This window comes from Nematolebias whitei, chromosome 6 (assembly GCF_014905685.2).
Source record: "Nematolebias whitei isolate Nwh7 chromosome 6, NemWhi1, whole genome shotgun sequence".
Classification (NCBI taxonomy): Eukaryota; Metazoa; Chordata; class Actinopteri; order Cyprinodontiformes; family Rivulidae; genus Nematolebias; species Nematolebias whitei.
The window spans coordinates 53,171,769-53,191,741 of NC_056503.1; the positions used below are offsets into that span (position 1 = coordinate 53,171,769).

The following is a 19,973-nucleotide window of genomic DNA, read 5'->3' on the forward strand; positions in this document are numbered from 1 at the left end:
CTGGAGACCACTTCCACCCATATCCTCTTATGTTCAGGGGGGTGTAGGTGTTTTTGTTCCTTCTGAAGTCCACAATCATCTCCTTTGTCTTCTTCACATTGATGTGAAGGTTATTCTCTCTGCACCAGCTCTCCAGGTGTTCCACCTCTTGCCTGTAGCTGGACTCATCATTGTTTGTGATGCATCCCACCACCGCTGTATCATCTGCAAACTTTACAATGTGACAGCCTGGATGGGTAGCTGCACAATCATCTGTGAGCAGAGTAAACAGAAGGGGGCTCAACACACATCCCTGAGGAGAGCCAGTGCTGAGGGTTATGGTGGAGGAGGAGAGGTTGTGGATCCTCACTAACTGTGGTCTGTTTGTTAAAAAGTCTAGTACCCAGTTGCAGATGGAGGGGCTTAGTCCTAGTGTGGATAGTTTGTCCATCAGGGTTTGGGGGATCATGGTGTTGAAGGCGGATGTGAAGTCCACAAAGAGCATACGGACGTAAGAGTTTTTCTGCTCCAGTTGGTTGAGTGCAGTGTGGACCACAGAGGAGATTGCATCCTCTGTTGATCGGTTCTCACGGTATGCGTACTGATGAGGGTCCTCGTTGATGTTGATGGTTGTTTTGATGCGAGTCATGACCAGTTTTTCGAAGCATTTAGCGACTATCGGGGTGAGGGCCACTGGCCGATAGTCATTCAGACCAGTCACTGTAGAGCTTTTTGGGACTGGGATGATGGTGGCAGTCTTCAGGCAGGTGGGAACTGTCTCCAGGGTAAGTGAGGTGTTAAAGATGTCTGCCAGCACCTCACAGAGCTGATCAGCACATTCCTTCAACACTTTTCCGGGGATGTTGTCTGGGCCAGTTGCTTTGTGCGGATTAATCCTCCTGAAGGTACTCCTTACTTCTGCTGAGGTCACACTGAGATGCTCTTCATCCGGTGGCGAGGTGAGTCTGGTGCTGGGTGGTCTGTTCGGGTCTTCAAAGCGTGCATAGAACTTGTTGAGGGCATCAGGCAGAGATGGGTCTTTGGGGCATTGTTCACTCCTTCCTTTATAATCTGTTATGCACTTAATGCCCCTCCACATGCTCCGAGGGTCTTGTGAGATGAATTGACCCTCGATCCTCTTTGCATATGTGGCCTTGGCCCTCTTAATATCAGCAACCAGCTCTTTTCTTGTCCTACTCAGCTCCTCTGAGTTTCCAGACCTGAAGGCAGTGTTCCTGGCTTCCAGCAGGGTACGCACCTCTGCATTCAGCCAAGGTTTTCTGTTTGGGTAGCTTTTATCATTTCTGATAGTGGAGACGGTGTCAGTACATGTACTAATGTAACCCAGTACTGACGATGTGTATTGGTCAAGATCAAGCGAACCTCCATTTTCAGCAGCTTCTCTGAAAACCTGCCAGTCTGTTCGGTCAAAACAATCTCTCAGTATGGGGCCACTGTCCTGGATCCAGCATTTAACTTTCTTTTGTACCCGTCTGGAGCGTCTCAGCGGGGGCATGTAAGCAGGAGCCAGGAAGATTGAGATGTGGTCTGACAGTCCTAGGTGGGGGCGGGGTTCGGCTTTGTATGCATTTTTTACGTTCGTGTAAACACGGTCCAGCGTGCGGTCTCCACGTGTCGGAATCGTCACATGCTCAGAGTCAGAGTTTCTTTATTGTCATTCGCACCTCATGTGGTACATGTGGTGGAGCGAAATTATGTACACAGGGTCCCAGTTACATCCAACAATAAAATGTATAAGAAAAAACAGCAATAACATCCAAGATATGAACCAAGAAAAACATCAACCAAATATACACCAAGTACTTGTAGCTGGAGACCACTTCCACCGCAGATCCTCTTATGTTCAGGGGGGTGTAGGTGTTTTTGTTCCTTCTGAAGTCCACAATCATCTCCTTTGTCTTCTTCACATTGATGTGAAGGTTATTCTCTCTGCACCAGCTCTCCAGGTGTCATGCTGATTAAAGCTTGGGAGACACTCCTTTAGATTCACGTGGTTAAAGTCTCCGGCTACAACGTAAAGAGCCTCGGTGTGTTTGTTCTGCAGCGAGCTGATGATATCATGTAGCTCCTGTAGTGATTCATTAGCATTAGCGTCCGGAGGAATGTAAACAACTGTGATAAAAGTCACTGTGAACTCTCGGGGTAGATAATGTGGCCGACATTTCACTGTTATTTGCTCCAAAGCCTTCGAGCATGAGCTATTTACAACAGTACAGTTCGTGGACCAACTTTTACTCACGTAAATGCACACTCCGCCCCCCCGTGATTTCCCCGTTAGCTCGCTGCAGCGGTCCGCTCGAAAAAAAAGTCTGTCATCCAGCTGGAAGACTGAGTCCGGCGTTTCACTTGTAATCCACGTTTCCGTGAGGCAAAGCACCGCACACTTCTTCATCTCTTCTGAGGCGCCCGCTCTCAGACGAAGTAAATCCACCTTGTTGTCCAACGAGCGGACATTCGACAGAAAGAGAGACGGCATGGGGGGTTTACCGGCTTTAGCGTTAGCTCGTAGCCTCACCATAACCCCCGCCCGGCATCCTCTCCTCTTAAGCCGGGAGCAGCGCTTCCTCTTCTGCCCGCTGGAACGCCTCTGCTGCAGCTTCCAGGTAGATGACTTTAAGATCTGCATTCTGCCGAGCGTAGCTTTGAGTTTGTTGCTGATTTCTGCTATATTTCGTGGCAAATCCACTCCTATTCTCATCAGTTCGGTTCGGCTATAGTTCACACGCATAAATCGCGCAGAGTCAGGCACAGAGTCAATATCAAAACTTCTAAAAACTGGGATGGTACAGGGAGCCTGTGAAGCTGCAACTGCTCTGAGCGCGGCCATCTTGGAGTACAGCAGGTGCTACATAATTTAAAATAATTTATTTTAAATAAAAATTCCATGACGATGGTGCGGATAATCCATCAATCAGCCAATTGTGTGTCTTGTCCAATCTTTTTGTGAAAAACTGCAATAGAACGAGTCGGCTATAAATGAACCACAAAGTAGCAAGGTACTACTGTATAACAATTAACGTATTGCAAAAAATAAAATAAAAAATTCAACCCGCTGAATGAACGGTGGTTGAGATATTCTCTTGCAAAAGTGATGACAATGGGGACCACATGCCTGTGAACAGAGCATTGCTAACAAGACGAACAGCAGCAAATAATCTTTTTGTTTAGATTAGTCACTGTCAGAGAGACGTAGAAGAGTTCAAGTTCAATGAATATTGTTTCAGTAAACAAAGACCAGAAATGTCCCCTTTTTAAAGAATTGCCCTCTGTCATCACGCATTTTTTCACTTTGATTGTAACAAGTTCAAAAGAAAATATACCAGTAAAGTGACAAAATGGGTAAAATCATGTGTATTATGCATACTATAGTAATATTAGTGTATATACTATTAGTAGTAATATAATAAATATATTTTCTTGAACTTTTTGGGATTTGTAGCATATGTATGCCACAGGCACTTTCAAATTGTTCTTCTTTCCAGTCAGGAACAAAGACATGAGCTGGCCTGAGGAAATGTCTTTCATTGCTAACAGTAATAAAATGGACAGACACAAAGGTAAGCTGAAGGACTTGCACTGTGTGCAGCACTGCGTCATGTTTTACATTTTTTGGCCTTGTGTATTTTTATGTAAATGAGTGTGTATGTGTATACAGTGGTGCTTGAAAGTTTGTGAAGCCTTCAGAATTTTCTATATTTCTGCAAAAATATGACCTAAAACATCATTTGATGTTTATTATTTTTCATATATAATCTTTATGGTGTGCCAGCTAGTTCCTTTGGGAGCCTGGGCCTTCCTTCTTGGATAATGGTAGGGGAAATGCTGGAATGAATGTTTTGTATTTTACAAGCATGTTTTTTGTTACAGTTCCTACAGAGAAAGGAGCGACTGGTCTCAGTAACCTTGGAAACACGTGCTTCATGAACTCCAGCATTCAGTGTGTGAGCAACACTAAGCCTCTCTCGGATTACTTCCTGTCTGGGACACACCTCTATGAGCTCAACAGGTTCCATTTATAATAAATCTTGTCTGAATCTTACCACTATCATTCAAAATTCATGTTTTTACTTAACTGGGTTGTGTCTTGGACAGGACCAACCCCATCGGGATGAGAGGTCACATGGCCAAGTGTTATGGTGACCTGGTGATGGAGCTGTGGAGCGGAACGCAGAAGAGTGTGGCTCCGCTCAAACTCAGGGTGAGCAATTTTATTGGTTTGTGCAGTCTGCTGTGCTTTAACTCATGTTTCTATTAGCAATTTTAAGATTTAAAATCAGGGTGCCCAATTCGTCGATTGCAATCTACCGGTCCATTTCTAAGGTATTATGTGTAGATGTCATGGCATTAAAAAATAGACGTCAGCCGCTCATCCATCTATGAAATTTGTCACTTGATTGACAGACAGGGCAACCAGTCTAGGGCTGCAACAACGAATCGATAAAATCGATAAAAATCGATGATTAAAAGCGTTTGCAACGAATTTCGTTATCGATTCGTTGTGTCACGCGATTATGCGTCTTTCACGGCGCTGCGGAGCCGTTTCGTTTTGTTCAAGGGCAGTTCATTGTCAATGCTGACTGACTGAATAAAGTTTGAAAAAAAAACTGCAGCGCGAGTTGAACAGAGCGAGGGGGGAGGAGGAAGCAGAGCAGAGTGTTTTCAAAAGAAATTAAGTAAATTTTACAAATGACCAACGCAGAGAAAACTGTTCGACCCAAGTTCTCCAAAGTGTGGGAGAACTTCACAAAGATAAAAAATGAGAAACATGCCGCTTTGAAAATCACCGACACGACACGAGAGAACCACGGAGATGAAACGTAAACATGTCGGAGTCACGAGGAGGAGGAAGGAGCTGCAGCTGATACAACTCTTCATGTGTTGCAGGTGAGTCTCTACAATTTAACACATTGTTCTGTTTCAAGAGAGAAAACGTAACGTCAGTCTGTCTGAAGATGAAGCTGTTTGTTTGTTTGTTTATCTGATTAATGACGGTGATAGAGAACATGTGTGTTACTTTTTATTTAATTTAATTGGTACAAGCAGTGTTTAAATGTGATTTATAAATAAATCTAACACAAAGATAATAATTTAATGATTAAGCTTCAACTTTTAATTTGTTGGCAAAGTCTGAAGACACTGCAGGTATGGCAGGATGAATTGCATTTAAACAGGAATTAAAGTAATTTATTACATCTACTCAAATGTGTGTAATTAAGTATTTTATATATGTGTGTGTGTGTGTGTGTGTGTGTCTGTTTAATTGCTCTTTTAGCTACTTTTGCCTGAACCTAACACTGTAAGTAAAACAAGGCATTTCTTGAGTTGCTGTAATAATTATGCTATAAAACATATTTACTGTCTCATTCCAGAAAACAACAACATCCTTCATGATGGACAGACATCATGGACATCACAGCAGCAGCTGTCTTCACTGAAACATCCTTAAATGATCGTCACTGACATGAGGCCTCTGTTGATGGTTGAAGACGAAGGCTTCACTACAATGATCCACATTTTTAATCCAGGTTACAATAATCCACACTTTTAATCCAGGTTACACTCTTCCCTCAAGGACACATTTTACAAAGTAGCTACATATTGTGCAGGTGTAAAGATACATTTGTATATTTTTTTGTGTACATTTATTTTTTTGAGCTATTTGACAAACTTTTATTTTTTATTATTCAATATTTTACTAACAGAATAGTGAACTAGCAACCTGTTTTTAGTGTGAATTGCTATGTCAGTCAAATGTTCAATTTTGGAATAAAGGGGTGGAAATGAAAACATTTTTTTTTTTTTTGCCGATTCATCGATTAATCGAAGAAAAAAAAAATCGTCCGATGAATCGATTATTGAAATAATCGTTAGTTGCAGCCCTAAACCAGTCTGTGGCCCTGTTTACACAACGTGAAACGTCAACAGACCTCATTCTCTCTGAAAGAGGTTTCTGAATCCAGGTCTCAAAATGGAGATTATTGGGGAACCAACCCACGGAGGTGTGAAATTCAATTCAATTCAGTTTATTTATATAGCGCCAAATCACACCAAAGTTGTCTCAGGGCACTTTACAGGAACATTCACATACATAAAAGCCAATTAGTAAAGTTCTCTTTCTATGGAAATGCTCCAAGTGTGAAGTGGCACATGCACACTCCAGGCGGCTGCAGTCCAAAGTGTTTCTGCTCTAACAACAGTTATAATAAATGGCAGAGAGCAGTGTTTTTGTGCTGCTCGCTCTTTTTCAGCATGTACACATCTTCAGTCCTGGGCTACATTAGTACATGTACTGACAACATCTCCACCATAAGATATGTTAAAAGTTACCCGAACAGAAAACCTTGGCTGAATGCAGAGGTGCGCACCCTGCTGGAAGTCAGGAACACTGCCTTCAGGTCAGGAAACTCACAGACGTGTAGAAGGACAAGGAAAGAGCTGGTTGCTGGTATTAAGAAGGCCACATATGCACAGAGAATCGAGGGTCAATTCACCTCACAAGACCCACAGAGCATGTGGAGGGGCATTAAGTTAAAGTTATGTTAAAGAAATCAGGTCTTTTGTAAATGAGTCTCCGAGACTCAATGGGATTAACCTGTCTAAATAAAGGTTGAATGAAAAATTACATAACAGATTATAAAGGCAGGAGCAAACAATGCTCCATAGACCCATCTCTGCCTGATGCCATCAAACAAGTTCTACACACGCTTTGAAGACCTGAACAGACAACCCAGCACCAGACTCACCTCACCACCGGATGAAGAGCATCTCAGCGTGACCTCAGCAGATGTAAGGAGTACCTTCAAGAGGATTAACCCTCACAAGGCAACTAGCCCAGACAACATCCCTGGGAAGGTGTTGAAAGAATGTGCCGCTCAGCTCTGTGAGGTGCTGGCATACATCTTTAATACCTCACTTACCCTGGAGACAGTTCCCACCTGCCTAAAGACTGCCACCATCATCCCAGTCCCAAAAAGCTCTACAGTGACTGGTCTGAATTACTATCGGCCAGTAGCCCTCACCCCTATAGTTGCTAAATGCTTAGAAAAACTGGTCATGACTCGCATCAAAACAACCATCAACATCAACGAGGACCCTCATCAGTACACATACCGCGAGAACCGATCAACAGAAGACGCCATCTCCTCTGTAGTCCACACTGCTCTCACCCACCTGGAGCAGAAGGACTCCTACGTCCATATGCTCTTTGTGGACTTCACATCTGCCTTCAACACCATGATCCCCAAGCCCTGATGGACAAACTATTCACACTAGGACTAAGCCCCTCCATTTGCAACTGGGTCCTGGACTTTTTAACAAACAGACCACAGTCAGTGAGGATCCACATCTTGTCCTCCTCCACCATAACCCTCAGCACTGGCTCCCCTTAGGGATGTGTGTTGAGCCCTCTTCTGTTTACTCTGCTCACGTATGTCTGTGCAGCTACCCATCCAGACTATCATATTGCAAAGTTTGCAGATGATACAGTGGTGGTGGGATGCATCACAAACAATGAGTCCAGCTACTGGCAGGAGGTGGAACACCTGGAGAGCTGGTGCAAAGACTATAACCTTCACATATATGTGAAGAAGACAAAGGAGATGATTGTGAACTTAAGAAGTAACAAACACACCTACCACCCCCCGAACATAAGAGGATCTGCACTGGAAGTGGTCTCCAGCTACAAGTACTTGGATGTGCACCTGAACAACAACCTCAGCTGGAGCAACACCACCGCCAGCCTGATGAAGAAAGCTCATCAGAGACTCTACTTCCTCAGGCGGCTGAGACAAGCTGGTCTGGGAAGCTCAGTCCTCACCTCCTTCTACAGGTGCGCAGTGGAGAGCATCCTGTGCTCCAGCATCAACGTGTGGCATGGAGGCTGCACAGCTGCAGAAAGGAAAGCTTTGCAGAGAGTGGTGAAGGCTGCACAGAAGATGTTGGAGTCAGTCTCTCCAGAATAATCGCTGTGAAAAATCACATCATGTTGCTGCTGATCTGTTTCATGTTGCTGTGTTCATACGTGCTCCATGCTTACACAGACTCAAGTTCATGTTCGTGCTGCTGTTCGACGTAATGTTTTTATGCTATTAGTGCTTAGTTTATTTTTTTTTATTTATTTTTTTTTTATTTACCCTTTATTTATACAGGTAGTCTCATTGAGCCATGAAAACTCATTTTCAAGAGAGACCTGTTTAGGGAGCAGATGGGAGTTAAGGGCCTTGCTCAGGGGCCCAGAGTGGGGCAAATGAGGGTGGGGGCAGGTGTGGGTGCTTCACCTACCCCACCCACATTTTTGATGTTGTCGGTACTGGGGCTTGTTCCGGCGATCTTCCGATCACAGGCCCACCTCTCTAACCTCTGCGCCACCACTCCCTCAATAGTTGATGTTTTTCTTAGTTCATATCTTAGATGTAATTACTGTTTTTCTTTTACATTTTATTGTTGCATGTAACTGGGACCCTGTGTACATAATCTCATTCTATCACATGTACCACATGAGATGCAAATGACAAATACATCTCTCTGACTCTGATCCAGGTTCCATAGTGACATTAATGTATTCACCAGTTTGGCTGCAATTGTCATGCACATTCTGTTCACCAATCTGTCTGTCAATCTCACGCTCTATTCTTTCCTCACTCGTGAACAAAATCCTGAGATACTTAAACTCTTAAATACTTCAACAGAATCTGTGACAACGGGCAGCCCTGGTACAGTCCAACTCCCACCCTGAAGGGGTCCGACTTACTGCCAGCAATGCGAACCAAGCGGTCGCACCGCTTGTATAGGGACTGAACAGCTCGTAGCAACGGGCCCCCAATCCCATACTCACGGAGCACCCCCCACAGTGTACTCCGAGGAACACGGTCAAATGCCTTTTCCAAATCCACAAAACGCATGTAGACTGGATGGGCCAACTCCCATGAACCCTCGAGGACCCGAGCTGATCCAGTGTTCCACAGTCAGGACAGAACCCACATTTCTCCTCCTGGATCTGAGGTTCGACCAGTGATCGGACTCGCTTCTCCAGTACCTCTGAATAGACCTTACCAGGGAGGTTAAAGAGAGTGCTGCCCCTATAATTGGAGCACACCCTCCGGTCCCCCTTTTTGAAGAGGGGAACCACCACCCCAGTCTGCCAATCCAGTGGCACTGTCCCCTGATGTCCATGTGATGTTGCAAAGGTGTGTCAACTAAGACAGCCCCACAACATCCAGAGCCTTAAAGAAATCGGGGTGAATCTCATCCACTCCCGGAGCCCTGCCGCCTCGAAGCTTTTTTACTACCTTGGTGACTTCAGCCACAGTTATGGATGGATCAACCCCAAAGTCCCCTGACTCGGCTTCCTCCATGGAAGACGTGCTGGTGGGATTGAGAAGGTCTGAGAAGTATTTTTTCCACCTCCCGACGACATCACTGGTTGAGGTAAACAGCAGCCCACCTTCATTGAATACAGTGCTAGTAAAGTGCTGCTTTCCCCTCCTCAGCCGCCTGATGGTTTGCCAGAATCTCCTCGGAGCCGACCGAGAGTCATTATCCAAGGTCTTACCGAACTCCTCCCACATCCGGGCTTTTGCCTCGGAAACAGCCAGAGCTGCGGACCGCTTGACCCTCCGGTACTCCTCAGCTACCTCCGGAGTCCCACTGGCCAACAAGGCCCGATAGAACTACTTCTTCAGTTTGGCAGCCTCCCTAACCCAGGGTGTCTACCACCAAGTTTGTGGATGACCACCACGAGAAGCACCGACAACCTTGCAGCCACAGCTCAAGACAGCCACCACAACAAGTGAGGTGCAGAACATGGCCCACTTAGACTCAATGTCCTCCACCTCAGCTGGGATGCGGTTAAAGCTCTACCGGAGGTGCGAGTTGAAGATCTCTCTGATGGGTTCCTCTGCCAGGCGTTCCCAGCAAACCCTCACTACACATTTGGGTCTACCAGGTCTGTCCGGCATCTTCCCCTGCCATCTGATCAAACTCACTACCAGGTGGTGATCAGTTGACAGCTCAGCTCCTCTCTTCACCCGGGTGTCCAAAACAAACGGCCGCAAATCAGATGACATGACTATGAAGTCTATCATCAATCTACGACCTAGGGCATCCTGGTGTCAAGTGCACTTATGGGCACCCTTATGTTCGAACCTGGTGTTTGTGATGGACAAACTATGATTAGCACAGAAGTCCTACCACAGAACACCATACGGGTTCAGATCAGAAAAGCCGTTCCTCCCAATCATGCCCCTCCAGGTCACACTGTCATTATCCACGTGGGCATTGAAGTCCCCCAGCAGAATAAAGGAGTCCCCAGCTGGCACACCTTCCAGCACCCCTGCCAAGGACTCCAAGAAGGCCGGATACTCTGAACTGCCGTTCGGTGCATAGGCACAGACAACAGTCAGAGCCCCCCCCCCCCACCCGAAGGTTAAGTGAAGCCACCCTCTTATCTACCGGGGTAAACTCCAACACACAGGCACCAAGTCGGGGGGCTACAAATAGACCCACACCAGCTCGACACCTTTCACCATGGGCAACTCCTGAGTGGAATAAGGTCCAGCCCATCTCAAGGAAATCATTTCCAGAGTCCATGCTGTGCGTTGCGGTGAGCCCAACTATATCTAGTCGGTACCTCTCAACCTCACGCACAAGCTCAGGCTCCTTTCTCACCAGAGAGGTCACGTTCTATGTCCCAAGAGCCAGCTTTGGTAAGCCAGGGTCAGAGCGTCAAGCTCCCTGCCTTCGGCCACTACCCATGGCATCACGCACCCGACTTTTATGGCCTTTCCTGCATGTGGTGGGTCAACAGGAAGGCAAACCCATGCAGCTCCTTCGGGATGAGCCCAACCGGGCCCCATGGGTAGAGACCCGGTCACCAGGCGTTTGTCGACAAGCCCCTCTCCCAGGCCTGGCTCCAGGGCGGGGCCCCAGTAACCCTCGTCCAGGCAAGGGACACTGAGTTCCTCGATGTATCATGTCCATAAAAATCTTCGGAATCGCTCTTTGTCTAGCCCGTCACCTAGGACCAATCTGGCTTGGGATACCTTACCAGGAACAATTGTAATTGCCCCCAACAGCATAGCTCCTAGGACCATTCAGGCACACAAACTCCTCCACCACGATAAGGTGGCGATTCAAGGAGGAGCAGTTACATTTAAAATGTCTTATCTGGCAACCCAACTGACATGGAAACTGCAGTGTTTTCGTTTAAACCCACTCATTTTTTTATTACATCAATGAACATTGAAAAAACATTTTCCAGAGGTTGTTCAAGGTCAAGTTCTCTTTATTTTCATTCACATCACATGTGGTACATGAGGTGGAACAAAACTATGTACACAGGGTCCCAATTACATCCAACAATAAAATGTAAAAGAAAAACAGTAATAAGATCACATATCAACAATCAAGTGGTATTACGATTTTTTTCAGTGATTTTTTTTTTTTTCACAGTGATTATCCTGATTAGAGGGTCATGAGTCTAACAGCCTTAGGATAGAAGCTGTTCCTCAGCCTAGTGGTTCTGCACTTAATGCTCCTCAACCTCCTTCCTGAGGGGAATGGGGCAAAAGTATGTGTGCTGGGTGAGTGGGGTCCTTCATGATGCAGGTGGCCCTCTTCCTGCATCTGGAGGTGTAGATGTCTGTGATGGTGGGGAGGCTGATCTTCTGTGCAGCCTTCACCACTCTCTGCAAAGCTTTTCTTTCTGCTGCTGTGCAGCCTCCATGCCACACGTTGGTGCTGGAGCACAGGATGCTCTCCACTGCACACCTGTAGAAGGAGGTGAGGACTGAGCTTCCAGACCAGCTCGTCTCAGCCGTCTGAGGAAGTAGAGTCTCTGATGAGCTTTCTTGATCAGGCTGGAAGTGTTGTTGCCCCAGCTGAGGTTGTCATTCAGGTGCACACCCAAGTACTTGTAGCTGGAGACCACTTCCACCGCAGACCCTCCTATGTTCGGGGGGGTGGGGAGTAGGTATGTTTATTCCATCTGAAATCCACGACCATCTCCTTCGTTTTCTTCACATTGATGTGAAGGTTGTTCTTTCTGCACCAGCTCTCCAGGTGTTCCACCTCCTGCCTGTAGCTGGACTCATTGTTTTGGATGCATTCCACCACCACTGTATCATCTGCAAACTTTACAATGTGACAGCCTGGATGGGTTGGTGCACAGTCATACGTTAGCAGAATGAACAGGAGGGGGCTCAGCACACATCCCTGGGGGGAGCCAGTGCAGCGGGTTATGGTGGAGGGGGAGAAGTTGTGGGTCCTCAAAGACTGTGGTCTGTTTGTTAAGAGGTCTAGGACCCAGTTTCATACAGAGAGACTTAGTCTTAGTGTGAGTAGTTTGTCCATCAGGGTCTGGGGAATCATGGTGTTGAAATCAGATGTGAAGTACACTACAGCTGTGTCCCAATCCAACGGCTGCATCCTTTGAAAGACCCGGCCTACCCGGTCGACCTATGCCGGGTCCTTCAAAGACCACGTAGACCGGAGATCAGTGGCTGTGAATTGGGACAGGTCTAGCCTTCAGGGTTACATCGGCGTACGTCCTGTTGCCTAGCAACTAGGGGTGCACCGATTTCAATTTTCAGGCCGATCACCGATCACCGATTTTTTGAAAGTCTGAACTGCCGATTCCGATTTTGGCCGATACCGATTTTTTTTTATAAGCAACAGTGTCAGGTGTTACAAGATCACAATGCACCTTCAATTTACCAATCTTATTTTATTGTAAAACATACCCTTGAAAAATACCCTAGAAACAATACAAACTTGTTGTTTTAACTTGTCATGAGGTAGTATTCTGAAATATAAATGAAGTTTACACAATTTTTGTTAAAACTATAAAATTAACTAAAAAAAAATGTTCAGTTCCTTCAACTCTTTCACTTGTTACATTTAAAAAAAAAAAAAGATAATGCAACAAGTGTAACATTTTCAAGTCAGTGGGTAATAAGAACTAACACTGGTAAGTTAGTTCTCACAGACTTATTCCAGTCACTTTCATTAGTGGCAGGTTTTTCTTGATGAACAAAAGCATTTCTGCTTTGTCACCAGACAGGCGACTTCTTTTCTCATCTACTACATGTCCAGCCAAGCTAAACAGGCGCTCGCTTTCAACGCTTGTGCATGGGGCAGAGAGATAGGTTCGGGCAAGTAGAGCAAGATGAGGGAAACGATTTTCATTGATCTTCCAGTAGACCAATGGGTCCTGGCTCCTTTCAACAGGAACCTCAGATAGGTAGTTCTGTACCTGCATAGCTGAAGGGCTGGCCAGCTGTTGCTCCTGTTCAATGTTCTCCTTTAAGATTTCGTCGTGAGCTGCAAACAGTAGACTACGCCTTTTGGCTGCAGGTTCATCTATAGCAGGAGGTCCCACTTCAGAGGATGTTCCTGCAGCAGGTGTGCATCTGGTCTCCCCCTCTGCAAGTTTGGTCAAAAGGAGCAGTTTCACGTCATCTTTCACCTCTGCTGAGAAGTAGCGATTCTTGTACCTTGTTTTGCATAAACAAAGAAAGATGGGTCAATCATTGTGTTTTGTATACATTAACAGTTTTTATGACTTGCATGTAAATAAAGAAATGCATTTCAATCAATAAATTTTTATTTTTAATTTAATTTAAATGTTTGTTGAAATATAGCAGTAGGCTAAAAGTCATTATGGCTAAAATAGAATGTTAATAGTTACTTGCCTTGGATCCAGAACAGTGGCCAAGCTGTACAGGGGCTCATGCTCAATGTTGCTGAATCTTCTCACAACAGCCTCCAGCAGCGTAGCTTTGGCTGTACCCACGCCACGGTCTGTGCTCGCTTGCCTCTCCAAAATCCGCTTGAGTGCAGTGATGGCTGGGATGACATCTGCTGCTGTAGCTGTTGATGAGCTAATCTCCTTTGTGAGTTCCTCAAAAGGTGCAAGAATGGTGAGCACATTGTCCAGTAGCTCCCACTGGTGTGCTGTGAGTGTGGCTGGTAACTCGTGCTCAGCAGCATACACGCCAATAGCACGTCTCTGCTCCAACAGCGACTGCAGCATGTAGACTGTGCTGCTCCACCTCGTTGAAACGTCTTGCTGTAATCGTTTCCTGGGTTGACCTAACTGTGTCTGTATGTCATAAAGTCGGGAATAGGCAAGTGATGAATGCTTAAAATGTCCAACAATTCTCCTTCCTGTTGCCACCATGTCTGTGATGCTGCGCTGCGCCAGCTGTCCCTCATTTACAACCAGTTGCAGTGTGTGTGCCAGGCAGGGTAAACTTTTCAGGTTGATATCATCCAGCGCTTTGGCCATATTACGAGCATTATCCCGTAAAACAACGTGAACTCTTCCATGATCGATTTCCCAGTGATTCAGCATCGCCTTAAACTCTGCTGATAAATTGGCCGCAGTGTGAGACCCTGCCATTTCTTTACAGTTTAAGAGTAATTGATGACGTTCGAACTGTTCGTCAATCCACTGTGCAGTAAAACTTAACATGGACATTAAACTTACATCAGAAGTCCAGATGTCTGTTGTAAAGCTGAGTGTATTTGTATTAGCTTTTAGCAGGCTGCGGGTGTCTCTCGAAACTTGGCTGAACAACTCCGGTAATGCAACATCAGAAAAATATTTCCGACTCGGCATATTATATCGTGGGCACACGTGCTGCATCAAGCTTCTAAAACCTTTGTCCTCAACGACTGAAAATGGCTGGTTGTCTAATGCCATGAACTCCATCACTTTCCTCGTGGTAGCTTTGCTCTTTTCGTTGCTCATAAAAGCTAACAGCGACCCACCGACTGCCTCTTTGTTAGCGCTAGCTTTAGCATTAGCCTTAGCTTGGTTGCTCTCTTCAAACATTGCATACTTGGCGGCGTGGTGATTTCTTAAATGGCGAACGAGGTTTGTTGTATTAAAGGTTTTGGTGGTGGCTCCACCACGACTTACTTCGGCTTTACACGAATTGCAAATTGCGATCTTTGGCTCATTTTCTTTTACAGCGTAGAACTTCCAAACCGACGACATGGCTGCTCCGAGTGACCTGTGTGTGAGCTCTCACAGTGGAGCAAAAGGGGACAGCAGCTGATTTTCAGACCTTTCCGGAGGCAGATAAGATCGGTGGATAAAATCGGCTTCTCATTTAAAGATCGGCCGATCGCCGATCTCCCCAAATTAAGGAAATCGGGGCCGATCGATCGGCCGGCCGATTTATCGGTGCACCCCTACTAGCAACTGTGACAGCGCTCAGCCGAAGAAAGAATGGAGATCAAAATTTTGTTGTTTTTACTGCGTTTTTAATTCTTGAGGAAATACATGAACTTTATCGCAGCTGGCGGCATGTTTTGTATCTTCTGCTGAGAGACAATCCTATCCAGGTAACTTACCTTTTTTTTAGTCTACAAACTTTCAAGGAATAACTGTTAACTTCAGCTAATTTCATGGATAATTTCAGTGACTGACAGACTAATGTATTAATTTTATTAACTTGTGCATAATAAATCAAATCTAAATTGATCTTATTAAATTATTAATAATTTAATAAAATTTAATATATTATAATCTTTAACTATGTTAAATTTAGAATACAGCATAACATTTTCCAGTATTTTATTTTATAAGATCCTTTGGTACATAAAATGGCTGTAAAAATGTTAAAAACAATCTTTCATTTATTTTATTTCATGAGTAAAATAGTGTTTTCACTGAGCATCACTGAGTATTTACCTTAAGCCTCATAATTGTGATAATGCTTTGATATCTTATGAAAAATTAAATCTTAAACTAATAATGTTTGTGGTGTTCTCTACATTTCCTGAACCAGACCAGACCCTGGTACTGCAGGATGAACCTGAGTGTCCCAGTCCTGGACCGTTACTTTAACCAAGAAGATCCTGGACCAGATTTCTGATGAAGCAGGGAGTCTCCGGAAGTGTTGCTTCATCTCCTGGACCTGGATCCACGACATGATTGTGGGGCCACAACTGAGACCCTGGTGTTTCTTTTCTGGCTGACAGGTGGAGCATCCTGCAGGGTGGTCTCAGGAGTGTTTGTGACGCCTCATTCTACTGTCCACTGCATCGTCCATCATGACAGAAGAAGTGTCCATTCACCACCAGGTCATCCACCTGCCTGAAAACTCAAAGGACCTGGAGGTGGTGTCTCGTGGGTTTGCAGGGCTGGCACGCCACAGAGCATTTTATTGTTGTTTTGAATTAACTTGTTGTTAATAAAATGAATTATTGACAATACTAGTTTTTTAATCACTTTATTTTTCAAATTTCAAACAAAAAAACACATTTTTTAAGAACATAAAAAAACAACCATCAATTAATTTATTTGCAGTTGTTTTGAGAATTGTGAAAAGCCTCTCCATTCTCTCCATACTTATATTTGCTCTTCTCTCTGCTGCTTCATATCTTCTGATTAATTGAAATAAATAAATCATCCTCTCTGTCCTGATGCCGCTTTCTTCAGCGTCTCCGTTCCTCTTTGTTCCTCAGCCCTGTCTTCCTGGTCACCCACTGCTGCTCTTGGACCTGGACTGTCCTCAGTGATGGAGACAGTTAGGACATGAGGTGCAGTGGAATTTCTCTGTCCTAAAACCTGGTCCATGAGGACAAACCAGGACCAAGTTGCAGCAGCAGCTTCTCACTAACTCCTTCTCCTGACCTGCCTGGATATTTGCAGTCCTGAACACAGGAAACATCACAGTTGACAAACAGAGCAACAAACATTTTTTTTAAACTTTACATGTATTAACAGCTGCACGTACAAATTATATTCTTCATTACACATGCACATACTTTGTATTTATTTTTTAGGTTGTCCCATTTCTTTTTTGCCTGCAAAAGAGTTACTTTCCCTGCAGGCCCATCTTCTCCAAAATTATCCAAATAACATCAACATAAAGTAAACATCAACATAAAATGAATGAAGAGGGGAAACATGGAAAATGTCTTAAACCCACATTGAAAACTACAGTTTTCACAGAACAACACAAAAGGACCAATACTTCATTAAGATCGCAAGTTATTTATGAGGGTTAATGAAACTGTACTCTGAAGCATAAGACGAATAAATGGATTCATCCTTGTACCTCCACGCCGCAGCTGCAGAGTGTTGCACTCGTGAAAATGCGTTTGTTCTCATTCAGAAGCTTAATAAAAGCTTCGGTCTGCTCCTTGCTCCCTAAAAAAAATATATATTAGCTTAGCGGCAAAAGTACTACGGGACGCACTGTACGAGCTGATCTCTGACAAAAAAATACAAAAAAATAAAATGTCTACACAAATGACAAAAGCCTATCATCTGCTTTAAATCATAACCGCTTTAGGCTTTTAATTTTTTAATCCCACATTTTAACATACTAACATTTAAAAGTTTACTCCGTCGCTACTTCGTCTGCCATTACGTCCAGAATTTTCTGTGTGCCCACATTGCATCATGGGATAGGGTGGACCGCGAAGGATACACGGGACCTGGCCTTCAAATTGAGGGAAAGGAGGCCGCATTTATGGGTTGCATTGAAGGAGTCTTCGAACTGGGACAGGCCTTGGCGCGTCTTTGTGATGTAAGCGGCCTTCAAATGCAGCCTTCGAAGGATGCAGCCATTGGATTGGGACACGCCTAAAGAGCATACGGATGTAGGAGTCCTTCTGCTCCAGGTGGGTGAGAGCAGTGTGGACTACAGAGGAGATAGCGTCTTCTTTAGATCAGTCCTCGTTGATGTTCATGTTAGCTTTGATGTAGGTCATGACCAGTTTTTCACAACATTCAGCAACTATTGGGGCTATCGACCGATAGTCATTAAGACCAGTCACTGAAGAGCTCTTTTGGAACTGGGATAATGTTCTCATGTTCTCATGACGCCCCCTCGACCCAGTGCAGGTGATGGGAGACAGAAGGACTCCAGCTAAAATAACATCATTGCTGGACAACGTCTCCACCCCATGAAGCTGCTGCTGAACTGGAGAGCTCGTTCAGTGACAGGTTCCTGCTCCTAAATGCAGGAGCGTCACCGCAGGTCCTTCCTCCAGCAGGTCCTTCCTCCCAGCAGCTGTTAGACTCTACAACCATCACTGCTCCAACAAACTCAACAAGGATTAAATACATGCTGACCTCTGCTGAAACACACACTCTGCCTGTAACACTGTGCTGTCAATAGTCTGTCCTTATCAATGTTCCAATACATATTGAACATTATTATTGATATTGTTTATCTTATTTCTTATATATTGTATTTTTAACATTTTAGGAACTTTTGTGTGAAATCTTTTGATATTTTTATCTGTTGCTGCTGTTGCTGCTGATACACTGGAATTTCCCATCCGTGGGACAATAAAGGCTGTTTCTATTCTATTCTTATCTATTCTATTCTTATCTATTCTATTCTATTCTATTCTATTCTATTCTATGTAAACGGTGCCTTATAGTAGGTAGATCACTTTTACTTGGTCATTTTAAATGAGCTCGCAGGCTGAAAAAGTCCAGGCACCCCTGTGTTAAAACCTTCTTTTTGTTAGTGGTTAGCATTTTGTGTTCAAGATTAAAGTTTATAGTATCACTGTTTCCTTTCCAGTGGACAATAGCAAAGTATGCTCCGCGCTTCAATGGCTTCCAGCAGCAGGACTCTCAGGAGCTGTTGGCCTTCCTCCTTGATGGCCTTCATGAAGATCTAAACAGGGTTCATGAGAAGCCTTATGTGGAGCTGAAGGATAGTGATGGCCGGCCAGACTGTGAGGTGGCTTCAGAGGTAAGCTTTTAAAATGATGTCAAGCTTTATGAACAAAAAGTCAAAATATTTGACCTCATTCATTAATATATACTGACCTCCCTCCCACCAAGTATAATATTTTTGTCATTTGTTTAACTGGGTTCTCTTTATCTACTTTTAGGACTTGTGTGAAAATCTGATGATGTTTTAAGTCATATTTATGCAGAAATATAGAAAATTATAAAGAGTTCACAAACTTTTAAGCACCACTGTAGCTTCCCCTCTTTAGAACCCGAAACATTAACTTTTTAGGGCACAGATTTTGCAATATAAACAACAAAAAGTGATTTCAGGACAGATTGTTTTGTTTTGTTTTTTTCTCAGCAGTGTATCAGAAAGTGAAAAAGAGGCTTGTTGAGGAGGAGGAAAATCTGATATTTCTCATGTTACCGCGAAGCTGTCCATCTTGATACTATAGCAACTGTCTTCTGGTAGTGGCTCATTTTTAGCTAAATTACTTGTTTTTTTTTTTTGTTTTTTGTTTTTTATCATTCAACCTTTATTTCTACAGGTTAATCCCACTGAGCCTCGGGACTCATTTACAAGAGAGACTTGATTTTAGCAAAGAATGATGACAACAGCGACAACAATAAACAATCATAAAGGATACATACAAATTAATTTTTTTTAACAAGTGAAAATAAAATGGTAATTGAAAATAAAATGGTAATTAAAAGGATAATGAAAAGGAAAAGTAGTGAAGAAACGGTTAGATTATAAGGTGGTGTAGAAAACTAATAACAGGAACATGTCTGCAGGAACATAAAAGATGTTTAAAGCCACTTAGAGAGGTCAAGGTCGAGAGCTTCAGATCTTTTTACAAGATATTGCAGGAAACGGGAGCGGAGTAGGAAAAGGTCCTTTTGTCTAGTTCAGTCCTCACTGAGGGAACACTGCAGGTAATGATGTCCTGAGAGCGCACACTGTAGCTGCACTCACACAGAGACATGTAGGAGGAGATGTATGAAGGCAACAGACCAAGAAGTGATTTAAAGATGAAAATGTACAAACCGGATTCCAAAAAGTTGGGACACTAAACAAATTGTGAATAGAAACTGAATGCAATGGTGTGGAGGTGCCAACATCTTATATTTTATTCAGAATAGAACACAAATCACAGAACAAAAGTTTAAACTGAGAGAATGTATCATTTTAAGGGAAAAATCTGTTGTTTCCAAATTTCATGGCGTCAACAAATCCCAAAAAAGTTGGGACAAGTCCATTTTT

General features: G+C 44.0%; 1 protein-coding gene across 1 annotated transcript in view; it reads left to right on the forward strand.

Annotated features, from left to right (window-relative positions):
- The window catches only part of usp32 (ubiquitin specific peptidase 32), a 296,302-nt gene that overhangs the window by 200,424 nt on the left and 75,905 nt on the right, over positions 1–19,973 (forward strand). Inside the window, exons 19-22 of the mRNA XM_037677753.1 lie at positions 3,483–3,557; positions 3,868–4,006; positions 4,093–4,198; positions 18,552–18,725. Coding sequence (XP_037533681.1) covers positions 3,483–3,557; positions 3,868–4,006; positions 4,093–4,198; positions 18,552–18,725 — 494 coding nt within the window. The remainder of the gene's footprint in view (positions 1–3,482; positions 3,558–3,867; positions 4,007–4,092; positions 4,199–18,551; positions 18,726–19,973) is intronic.